This window comes from Myotis lucifugus, unplaced genomic scaffold (assembly GCF_000147115.1).
Source record: "Myotis lucifugus unplaced genomic scaffold, Myoluc2.0 scaffold_60, whole genome shotgun sequence".
Classification (NCBI taxonomy): domain Eukaryota; kingdom Metazoa; phylum Chordata; class Mammalia; order Chiroptera; family Vespertilionidae; genus Myotis; species Myotis lucifugus.
Genome location: NW_005871108.1, coordinates 6,437,153 through 6,448,963, shown reverse-complemented (window position 1 = coordinate 6,448,963; position 11,811 = coordinate 6,437,153). Strand labels below are relative to the sequence as shown.

The 11,811-nt window shown below is 40.2% G+C and overlaps 1 protein-coding gene across 1 annotated transcript in view; it reads left to right on the top strand.

Annotated features, from left to right (window-relative positions):
* The window catches only part of SAMHD1 (SAM and HD domain containing deoxynucleoside triphosphate triphosphohydrolase 1), a 65,509-nt gene that overhangs the window by 7,960 nt on the left and 45,738 nt on the right, over positions 1–11,811 (top strand). Inside the window, 2 exon segments of the mRNA XM_023754496.1 lie at positions 5,065–5,134; positions 11,014–11,174. Coding sequence (XP_023610264.1) covers positions 5,065–5,134; positions 11,014–11,174 — 231 coding nt within the window.

Here is an 11,811-nt window from a genome sequence, read left to right as displayed (position 1 = left end):
CACATATATATCTTTCTTTCTTTCTTTATGTATGGCTGGAGGTTCTAAGGTCTAGATTAGTGTGGGTCCACTTAGAAGACCTCAGTTGAGTCCTCACTGGTTTGGCTCAGTGGATAGAGCATAGGCTTGCAGACTGAAGGGTCCCAGGTTCGATTCCGGTCAAGGGCACATGCCCAGGTTGTGGGCTCGATCTCCAATGGGGGGTGTGCAGGAGGCAGCTGATCAATGATTCTCTCTCATCACTGATATTTCTATCTCTCTCTCCCTCTCACTTCCACTCTGAAATCAATAAAAATATATTAAAAAATAAAGACCTCAGTTGAGGCCCTGACCAGGTAGCTCAGTTGGTTAGAGCATCATCTCCATATACCAAGGTTGTGGGTTCATTCCTGGTCAGGGCACATACAAGAATCAATCATCAACTGATGAATGCATAAAATAAGTAGAACAACAAATTGATGTTTCTCTTTCTCTCTCTAAAAATCAATAAATAAAAATTTAAAACACATAAAACTCAATTGAGGATGCAATATTTAAATATTCCTTAAAATGGAGATTTTGCTTCTTTTAGAGAATTGACAACAGTGGTGAAATGTAGTCTTTTCTTATGGAATTCCACTTACCTAAATGTTGTTTGTGGGAACAGTAACCAAAGAATCAAATCAAGAGATTATACTGAATTGCTTTGTGTACTTGTTGCTTAATAATTGATAACAGAAGTAGATTGTGAAAAAAGATCACTGTTTTTCCCCCCATTTATTTTTATAAAGAGTGGAAGGGAGGAAGGCAGGGAGGGGAAAAGAAAGACAGAAACATTGATGTGAGAGAGACACGTGGATTGGTTGCCTCCCACACGAACCCGGACCAGGGCTGGAGATCAAACCTGCAACCCAGGTACATGCCCTTGACTGGGAATCAAACCCTTGACCCTTCGGTCTGAGGGACAACACTCTAACCCAGTGGTTCTCAACCTTCTGGCCCTTTAAATACAGTTCCTCATGTTGTGACCCCAACCATAAAATTATTTTCGTTGCTACTTCATAACTGTAATTTTGCTACTGTTATGAATCATAATGTAAGTATCTGATATGCAGGATGGTCTTAGGCGACCCCTGTGAAAGGGTCATTCGACTGCCAAAGGGGTTGCGACCCACAGGTTGAGAACCGCTGCTCTAACCACCGAGAAACACTGGCCAGGGTGAAAATAGGGACCTCATCTTGCTTCTTCATAATCACATTTCAACACCCTTCTCTTCCTCAAAGTCTCCCTTACTACCTATTTTCTATGTATAATAGTTGCTTACTATTTTTTAAATATATATATATATATTTTAATTAATCTTTATTATTGAGATTATTACAGATGTCCCTCTTTTTTCCTCCCATAGCTCCCCTCCACCCGGTTCCCACCCCAACCCAGGCCCTCCCCACCCTATTGTTTGTGTCCATAGGTAATGCATACATGCATATAAGATCTTTGTCTAATCTCTTCTCACACCCCCCCACACACCCCATTCCCTCTGAGAACCATCAGTCTGTTCCATTTCCATGCCCCTGATTCTATTCCATTCACCAGTTTATTCTGTTCATTAGGTTATTTATTTATTTGATTTTTAGATTCACTTGTTGATAAATCTGTATTTGTTGTCACTTTGTTGTTCATGTTTTTTATCTTTACCTTTTTCTTCTTCTTCCTCTCCTTAAAGAATACCCTTCAGCATTTCATATAATACTGGTTTGGTGGTGATGAACTCCTTTGGCTTTTTCTTGTCTGTGAAGCTCTTTATCTGACCTTCAATTCTAAATGATAGCTTTGCTGGGTAGAGTATTTTTGGTTGTAGGTTCTTGCTATTCATCACTTTGAATATTTCTTGCCACTCCCTTCTGGCCTGCAAAGTTTCTGTTGAGAAATCAGTTGATAGTCGTATGGGCACTCACTTGTAGGTAACTGACTTTTTTTTCCTTGTTGCTTTTAAGCTTCTCTCTTTGTCTTTTGTCCTTGGCATTTTAATTATGATGTGTCTTGGTATGGTCCTCTTTGGATTCCTCTTGTTTGGGGTTCTCTGTGCTTCCTGGACTTGTAAGTCTATTTCTTTCACCAGGTAGGGGAAGTTTTCTGTCATTATTTCTTCAAATAGGTTCTCAGTATCTTGCTCTCTCTCTTCTTCTGGCACCCCCATAATTCAGATGTTGGTACGTTTGAAGTTGTCCCAGAGGCTTCTTACACTATCTTCATATTTTTGGATTCTTTTTTCTTTTTGCTCTTCTGGCTGGGTGTTTTTTGCTTCCTCGTATTTCAAATCATCCATTTGATTCTCGGGATCCTCTAGTCTACTGTTGAACCCCTGTGTATTATTCTTTATTTCTGTCAGTGTATGCTTAATTTCTGACTGGTCCTTTTCCATTTTTTTGGCATTCTCACTAAGATCCTTGAAAGTCTCACTAAGTTCCTCAGAGGTTTCTTGAAGATTCTTGAGTAACCTTATAACCGTGGTTTTGAACTTTATATCCAGTAGTTTAAAATATATTTTTATTGATTTCAGAGAGGAAGGGAGAGGGAGAGAGCGATAGAAACTTGGAATCAAGCCTGCAACATAGGCATGTGCCCTTGACTGGAATCGAACCCGGGACCATTCAGTCCATTGGCCGACACTATATTCACTGAGCCAAACCAGCTAGGCCAAGTTGCTTACTATTTTAATTGAATGGAATTTGTTCTAATGGAGTCTTTCTTTTAAAGGAAACTATATGCTTTGTGGACCCAAATATTATTGTTTTATTAAATAATAATTATAGAAGGCTCACTATGTGTTAGACACTCTTCTTGGAATTAGGGACACATGAGTAAACAAAATAAACAAAATTCCAAAAGGAACACCATATGGCATACTTATGTGCCTGCCTCTTATAACCCTGAGGTAGATTCTGCAGGACTCCTCAGAGCTGTGTTTTCCTATATAGCGGCCACTAGCTACATGTTTAAATTAATTTAAATTAAATAAAAATGTCAATTTCTGCCCAGCCAGCGTGGCCCAGTGGTTGAACCAGGAGGTCAGGGTTCAATTCCTGATCAGGGCATATGCCTAGGTTGTGGGCTTGATCCCCAATAGGGAGCATGCAGAAGGCAGATGATTAATGATTCTCTCTCATCATTGATGTTTCTATCTCTCTCCCTTTCCCTTCCTCTCTGAAATCAATAAAAAAATATATATTTTAAGGAGTCAATTCTTCAATTACACTAGCCATATTTCACATACTCAATACCACTTATGGCTAGTAGCTACTATGTTGGACTAGACAGACTTTACTTTTCCATCATGGCAACGTTCTACTGGACAGAGCTGCCCTTGAGGATCCTAGTGGGGCCAGCGAAACTTGTTCTAGCAGTACCAGTGCAGCAAACTTCCAATATACCCTTGTACTTTTCCCCCCTCATTTCCTGTTTCACTCTTCCTAGTCCCCCACTCTTATTCCCTGGATTCACATCCTAAAATACATTACCTCTATGCAAGCTCTCATCCTAGACCAGGGGTGGGAAACATCCAGCCTGTGGGCCATATAAGGCCTGCAAAATCATTAATTAACTCACCCCTAGGGGTGAGTTAATTAAATGTTTGACCAAATATAGTAGGCTAATTTTTAAGTTGATAATTTTGTGTGTCCAGAGAATGATGTTATAAATATCCAAATGGCCCTTGGCAGAAAAAAGGTTCCCCACCCCTGTCCTAAACTCTGCTTTCTGGGGAGAATCCAGTTTAGGCAAGTACTTGTATTTCCTTAATTTTATGATCTGCTGTTGATTTAAAAGGTTTTTCTAGGAAATAAGAAACATTGTCACATTAAATGTGTACCCCCTCTATCCTCCCTCTTTCTCTCTAAAAAATCAATGAATACATTAAAAAAAAAAAAACACAGCTGATGAGGAGGATAGAGGACTAGTAAAACACAAGATATGGTGCTTTGATGATTATCACCTTAGGTCTCAAGGTACAATATAGAGGCCAATTGTAGCGTTTCTGACTCCAAGTCTATGTAGGGCTTTTAGCAAAATAATTAATTTTTTCAATCCAGTTAGCTAGTAGATCAGGAAAGGTGAACCCCTTGCCTGCCAACAGTCAGCTGGGCTAATATGCCTGGACCAATTAGTAAGTGTAAATTAAACCAAACCCAGGTTTGGTTACCTGCCACAACAAAAGCCAAACTTGTGAGATAGGTACTGGTGTGAAGGAAAGAGGTTTTCAAGTTCCAGCCACTTGAGAAAATGGGGGACTCTCATCCCAAAGCCATCTTAAAACACTTGGGTTGCGGGAAACGAGTTAAGTGGGCTCGCGTGAATTGCGCGTACTCCGCGGGAGCCGTCTTAAACTCGGTTCATATAGATTTGCGGTGGAGTGCGGGAAACGTGTAAACTCGGGCCGATTGTAACTGCGTATTACCAAATATTTCATTTCAATCGAACCCATACTTCAAAAGATATAGGCATTTTAACGCGCCATCTTATATTTTGGCGGGAAATTCACCCACAACCCAAGTGTTAACATCTCAGTGGAGGCAGGGGTTTTTATCAGGAAGGAGAGGGGAAACAGAACAAAGAAATCTGGGAGGGCGCTGTGGATGTGCAGGCAGTTTTTGTTGGTCCCAACATGGAACTTGTCAGCCAAGTCTGGTGTTCAAGCTGCCCCAGGCCCAGACAGGACTCAGGATACCCGGTTTCTACGATATGCTCAAGAGAAGGCTGTAATCGATTTATGGCAGGCATAACTAACCATGCCTTTGTGGTAATTGTTTTTTAAATATATATTTTTTATTTCGGAGAGGGAGAGGCAGAAACATCAATGATGAGAGAGAATTGTTGATTGGCTGCCTCTTGCATGCCCCTACTGGGGATGGAGCCTGCAACCAGGGCATGTGCCTTGACTGGGAATTAAACTGTGACCTCCTGGTTCAAAGGTCAATGCTCAACCTCTGAGCCACGCTGGCCGGGCTTGTCATTCCTTTTAATCTTCTGTAATGATTATTATTAAGCAAATCATGATAAATTTGCTTATCCTGTTAAAATTTTAGGTCCCTGGGGGAGAGAAAGAAGCTGCTTAATTCTATCCAACTGAGTCAAATTCATGTTGATACAGTGAAGGTAAGAATAATCTAAGGTTATTATGTTTTTATTTTATTTTATTTTTTAATATCTTTATTGATTTCAGAGAGGAAGGGAGAGGGAAAGAGAGATAGAATCATTGATTGGCTGCCTCTTGCACCTCCCACAATGGGGATCAAGCCCACAACCCAGGCATGCGCCCTTGACCGGATCGAACCCAGGACCCCTCAGTCCGCAGGCTGACGCTCTATCCACTGAGCCAAACCAGCTAGGGCAGTTTATTATGTTTTTTGAGTATAAAGTGAGAATAGAAGGAAATCTGCTTCTCAGTAATAGGATTGTGAATAATGGGTTTTGACTTTTTTAAGCTTTCTGCATTTTCTAAGGTAAGTACAGAATATTTACATCAAAGGAAAACTAAAATATTTTAAACACATAGAGAAGCATAGATCACTGCCCATCCTGTCAAATCTTAACATTTTGCCCAACTTGCTGCAAATCTATTGTTTTTAGAACAAAATATTAGAAATAATGTAAGAGTTCCTTTGTATCCCTACTAGATTATATTTTCATCCTTTCTTCCTCAAAAGGAATCACCATCCTGAATTGGTGTTTAATAATTTTCATGAATGTCCTTGGCTGATGTGGCTTAGTTGGTTGGAGTGAAGTCCTATACCCCAAAAGGCTGCAGGTTAGTTTTCTGGTCAGGGCACATACCCAGGTTTTGGGTTCCATCTCTGGTTGTAGTGCATGTGGGAGGCAACTGATCAATGCTTCCCTCTGACATTGATGTTTCTCTCTCTTTCTAAAATCAATAAGGATTATTGGATAAGGATTAAAAAAATAATTTTCATGAATGTTTTGTACTTTTATTACATATTTGTGTATAGCCATAAATAATGTACAGTATTGTTTTACATGTTTTTTAAAATTTTTATATAAATCATTTCACAGTAACGTTCTAAACTTTTATTTAACATTATATATATTTTTTATATTTTTATATATATATATTAATCCTCATCCAAGGAATTTTTTTATTGATTTGGGGTGAGGAAAGACAGAGAAAATAAAACATCGAATGGTTGCCTCCAATACTCGACCTGACTGGGGATCAAACCTGCAACCTGAATATGTGCTCTGACTGGAATTGAACCCAAGACTCTTGTGTGCACAGAATGACACTCCAACCAACTGAGCCACACTGGCCAGAGCTAACATTCTATTTTTGAGAATCATCCACGGCGACACAAATAGCCCAAGTTACCACCCTTAGCCATAGAATAACTTTTGTTTTATTTTGTTAACTTTAGAAAGAGGAAGAGAGGGAGAGAAAACCAATGGGTTGCCTCCTACATGAACCCCAACTGGAGACTGAACTGGCAACCTGGGTGTGTGCCCTGACTGGAATTGAACCAGCAACCTTTCAGTGCATGGGACAATGCCTCACCCACTGAGTTACACTGGCCAGAGCAACTCTTTTTTTATCTAAACAGCTTTAGTGTGATATAATTCAGTACCTTACAATTCACTCATTTCATTTTTTAAAATATATTTTTATTGATTTCAGAGAGGAAGGGAGAGGGAGAGAAAGATAGAAACATCAATGATGAGAGGGAATCATTGATTGCTGCCTCCTTCACACGCTGGACTGGGGATCCAGTCTGCAACCCCGGAATGTACCCCGACTGGAAATTGAACCACCACTTCCTGGTTCATAGGTTGGCACTCAACCACTGAGCCACACCTGCCAGGCTAAATGTTTTTTAAAAGCTTCACAAGTTGATTAGTCATTATTATAATCTAAATTATAAGAGTTCTTTATATATTCTGGATACAAGTCCCATATCAGATATAAGATATGCAATTTTTTCTCCCATTCTGTGGATTGTCTTTTTTACTTTCTTATTGGTATTTTTTGGAGCAGAAATTTTTAAAATTTTGATGTAGTCTAGTTTACCTATGTTTTCTTTTTTTGCCTCTTGTGCTTTTGGTGTCATATTTAGGAAACCATTGTCTAAACCAAGGTTGCACACAACCTTTTTTCTTGACTCTGTTTTCTTCATGCTAAATTTAGTTAAATTGGCCTCTAAAGCCAGGAATTACATAATGGTGAGGAGGAAATATAGAGCTTAACACAATAGGCACTAATTTGTCAAATGTATTAATGAATCTTAAAGTGAAATGCCTGCTTTATGTATTTTCTCTTACCTATTATGTGTTGTTATAGAATCACCAACTCTGAATAATCTTTTTCTAATGGGTCCCTCTTTCCTTTCTTCTGGGTAGAGCTGAACACTCCTTCGTTTGTTTCTCCCCATTCTCTTTCCCTGCTACTCTGGACATAAATTCTGTTATCTTTCCAAGAGGGTAGAAATGATACCTTACCCATCTGTTATCCCCAGTACTTGGCATATACAGAGGATTTAATAGACTTGTTTCATTTTGCTTGGCTAGTAACACAGTAGAGTATATAGCCTTTAAAAGTGACAAGTTAAAGAGAGTGGGAGGGAGGGGGAGAAAGAGAAAGACAGACAGAGAGAGACACATTGATTGGTTGCCTCCTACATGCACCCCAACCAACCGGGGCCTGGGATCAACCTGCAACCCAGGTAGATGCCCTTGACTGGGAATTGAACCCTCAAGCCTTTGGTGTGTGGGCTGATGCTCTCACCACTGAGTCTCCAGCCAGGGCTTCTTTGAAATTTTTAACAATACATAGATTCTTATTTGTTTGTGATGGTTGCATTGATCTCCTGTAAAGGGGAAGAAATAGACTAGTACAGTAAGTCCTCATTTAATGTTGTGAATACTTTCTTTGAAATAGCAACTTTGAGCAAAATGACATATAATGAAACCAGTTTCACTAAAGGCTAATTGCTATAAATAAGAGTTAAGTTCCTATGGCATATTTCTGGCCACAAAAACATCACCAAACCTCTAAATAAGGACCCCAAATACTTGGAACATAAAACATTGAAATTAATGTGAACTATACATACATTTAAGAACAATTAATAAAAACAAGGTAAGAGAATGATTTTCCAATATGCTTATTCCAGTTCAGGATTGCAAGTGGCCGGACTCCATCCTGGCAGCTCAGGATGAAAGTATGTCCTTCCATCACAGGGTGCTCCCACATGCACATCCACATTCACTCAGACTTGTAGACATGCCAGTGAACCTCATGCACACATTTTTGGGGTGTGAAAGGAAACCGGAACACCTGGAGAAAACCCATGCAGATGTGGGGAGACCATACAAACTCTACACAGACAGTGGCCCTGGCCGGGAATCTTTTTTTTTTCTTTCTTATCAACATTATAAGGAAGCATTGTTTATTGAAATGATGTTATTCAATGACCTGCTCTTTATGATTTTCATGTATTTAAAGATTATGGAACTTGTTTTTTTCTGCAAGGATATTCACAGGGTTGAATTATGACATTTATGGGTCCTTCTCCTCCAAGATATTTTGACATTCTCCTTGGTGTATTATTAGAGGTGACTAAAATTGATATCTTTTACATTATAAAGTAGTTTTATAGAACAGGGTGAAAAAATTCATACTCACTAAATATCAACCATAAGTCAAATTTTTATTAATGTACATACATATTGTTTAACAAAGTTGTAAATTCTAGGCATTACTTGACTCAGGCTTTTGGTACCCAATGTGAATTGAGCTATTTTTAAACTCATCGCCAACATGTTTAAATGTTGGACCAGATGACCCCTTTAAGATTCTTTACAGCATTGAGCTTCTGTAATCCATGTTTTATATATTTCTGTGTATGGACATGGTACACTTTAATTGTAAAGCATGTTAACATACATTACTTGGCAATAGTGCTTCAACAGTAGTTGTTAAAAACCTATGTACCAGACACACAGTTTGATGGGTTCTGAAAACATGGCAGTAAACAAGACAGACAAGGTTCTTCACCTTCCAAAATTCCATATATTTTTAAGGAACTTCAATTTGAAGCAGTTTGAAAATTTATCAGGCTCCTTTTTTATTCTGTAGCTTTCTCTTTAAAAGTCAGTTATAGATAGTTAAGAAAGATGTATTTTTAAAGAAACAGAGAGGGACATTAAATCTTCACCCATATTTAAAGCTATTTAGAGTAATGGTGAATTTATCTTTAATAAGTATACATATTTCTGAGTGACATTATAAGTATTATATAATTACTAGTGGCCCAGTGCACAAAATTCATGCACATTAAAAGGGAATTAATTAGAGGAAATATTTTAATATTGCTATTTGCCCTCTCTCTATAATAGAAGTGTTAGAGATGAAGAAAATTAGTAAAATGTATATGGAAATCTCCCTCCTGTCAGAGTCTGGGGTGTGCCATAGAGTAATGGTGAATTTATCTTTAATAAGTATACATATTTCTGAGTGACATTATAAGTATTATATAATTACTAGTGGCCCAGTGCACAAAATTCATGCACATTAAGAGGGAATTAATTAGAGGAAATATTTTAATATTGCTATTTGCCCTCTCTCTATAATAGAAGTGTTAGAGATGAAGAAAATTAGTAAAATGTATATGGAAATCTCCCTCCTGTCAGAGTCTGGGGTGTGCCATGGGACCTAGAGTCAAGTCCCTGCCTACCACCCATACGCACTTAAACGCAGGAGGCCCAGACCCAGCCGGCCCCACCCCCATCAAGCCCCTCCAGGCGGGGGGATGCAGCCTCAGGTCCTCCAGCCCAGCGCCAGGTGGAGGGCGCAGTCTCAGGTCCCCCATCCCGGTGCTGGCATGGGGGGCGCAGCCTGAGCTCCCCCATCAAGCCCTGCCAGGCGAGGGGTACAGCTTGAGGTCCCCCGTCAAGCCCCGCCAGGTGGGGAATGCAGCCTGAGGTCCCCTGTCAAAGCTGCAGGGCAGGGGGCATTGCCTGAGGTCTCCCGGCCTGGCGCTGGGGTGGGGGGTGTGGCCTGAGATCTCCAGGCCTGGCACTGGGGCAGGGGGAGCGGCCTGAGCTCCCCCATCAAGCCTCGCCGGGCGAGGGATGCAGCCTGAGGTCCCCTGTCAAACCCCACGGGTGGGGGACACGGCCTGAGGTCCCCCATCAAGCCCTGCAGGGCGGGGGGCGTGGCCTGAGGTCCCCTGTCAAGGCCCGTGGGGCGGGTGGTGCAGCCTGAGGTCCCCCATCAAGCCCGCCACGGGTGGGGGACACGGCCTGAGGTCCCCCGTCAAGGCCCGTGGGGCGGGGGGTGCAGCCTGAGGTCCCCCATCAAGCCCTGTCGGGCGAAGGGCGTGACCTGAGGTCCCCCGTCAAGCCCTGCCGGGCAGGGGGCTTGGCCTGAGGTCCCTCGCCCCAGCCAGGCACCATGCAGCCTCAGGTCCCTGCTGTTCGGTCGTGATGTTACGGCGTCCCAGCTAATTTGCATATTCCTCTATTATATAGATAGATATGTTCCTGCCTATGATTTCTTACCTATATGATAGGAGGGTTTTTTCTTTTCTTTCTTTTTCAATCTTTCTTAGGATTTTAGTGGTGGGTACTATATAGATACATTCAGAAAAAGATGTAGACACAATGCCAATAGTAATATGGCTTATGTGATCTGAATGAGAGTGTTAAAATAGTATGTTTAACTTGAATACAAGACTAACTTATTAAAGGCTAGTTAAGTAATATATAATAAAAATATTGAAATCCTTATATTTCTGTTTTTAGGTTCATTAGAAGAAGTAAAATATACCCAGATCTAATATACTTGATCTGTCTAGTAGTGATATATAAATAAGATAATGATATTAATACCTTGTTATTTTCCTTAGTATTAGTCTTGAGACCAATTAAATGGCTTTGACTTTGCACTATAGATAGGCATGGCTACATAAAAATTTTAAATAGAGTTATGAATTTTTACTTATATTAGTTTAAACATAATTTTCTAGGTTATTAATGATCCTATCCATGGCCATATTGAACTTCACCCTCTCCTTATCCGAATCATCGACACACCTCAATTTCAGCGGCTTCGATATATTAAACAGTTGGGAGGCACTTACTATGTTTTTCCAGGAGCTTCACACAATCGATTTGAACATAGTCTAGGGTAAGAAGGGGATCTGGGTGGGGAACTTACAGTTACGTATTAAGTATCTTCTCTATCTCATTAAATGATTGTCTGGTCTTTTAGAGAATAGTTTTACAAAAATGGTAATAATATGAAACATTCGAGGTTTTGATTTACTATGCTGTATTTTATTTATTTTATGTACTCTTATAAGCCACTATAGATCCTTCCTAGGAAAATAATGTAAGTGTCTATTGAGTGGTCATTTGGTTGAAATATTTGTGTTTAAAAAAAGTTACTGGTATAATTAACTTTGTAAGTTTGATTGTATAATTTTCTTGTAGTCCCTGTATAGTTGTATACAGATTGTCCTTTGAAAACAGGAAATGTATAAATCAGATAAGCATTCATAAACTCAGAGAAGATGTCGCTTCCTATGCATACGACTAAGTGGAGACTGTGGCCTCTTTTTCAATTAACAAATTTAGGGGCGGGGGGGGGGGGGCGGGGGGAGGGGGGAAAAGATGAATCAAAGAACTTATATGCATTCTAGGGGCCTGGTGCAAAAAAATTTGTGCACTCTCGGGGGGGGGGGGGGTGGGTCCCTCAGCCCAGCCTGTGCCCATTTGCAGTCCAGGACCCTTGGGAGAAGTCCACCTGTCGACTTAGGCCCACT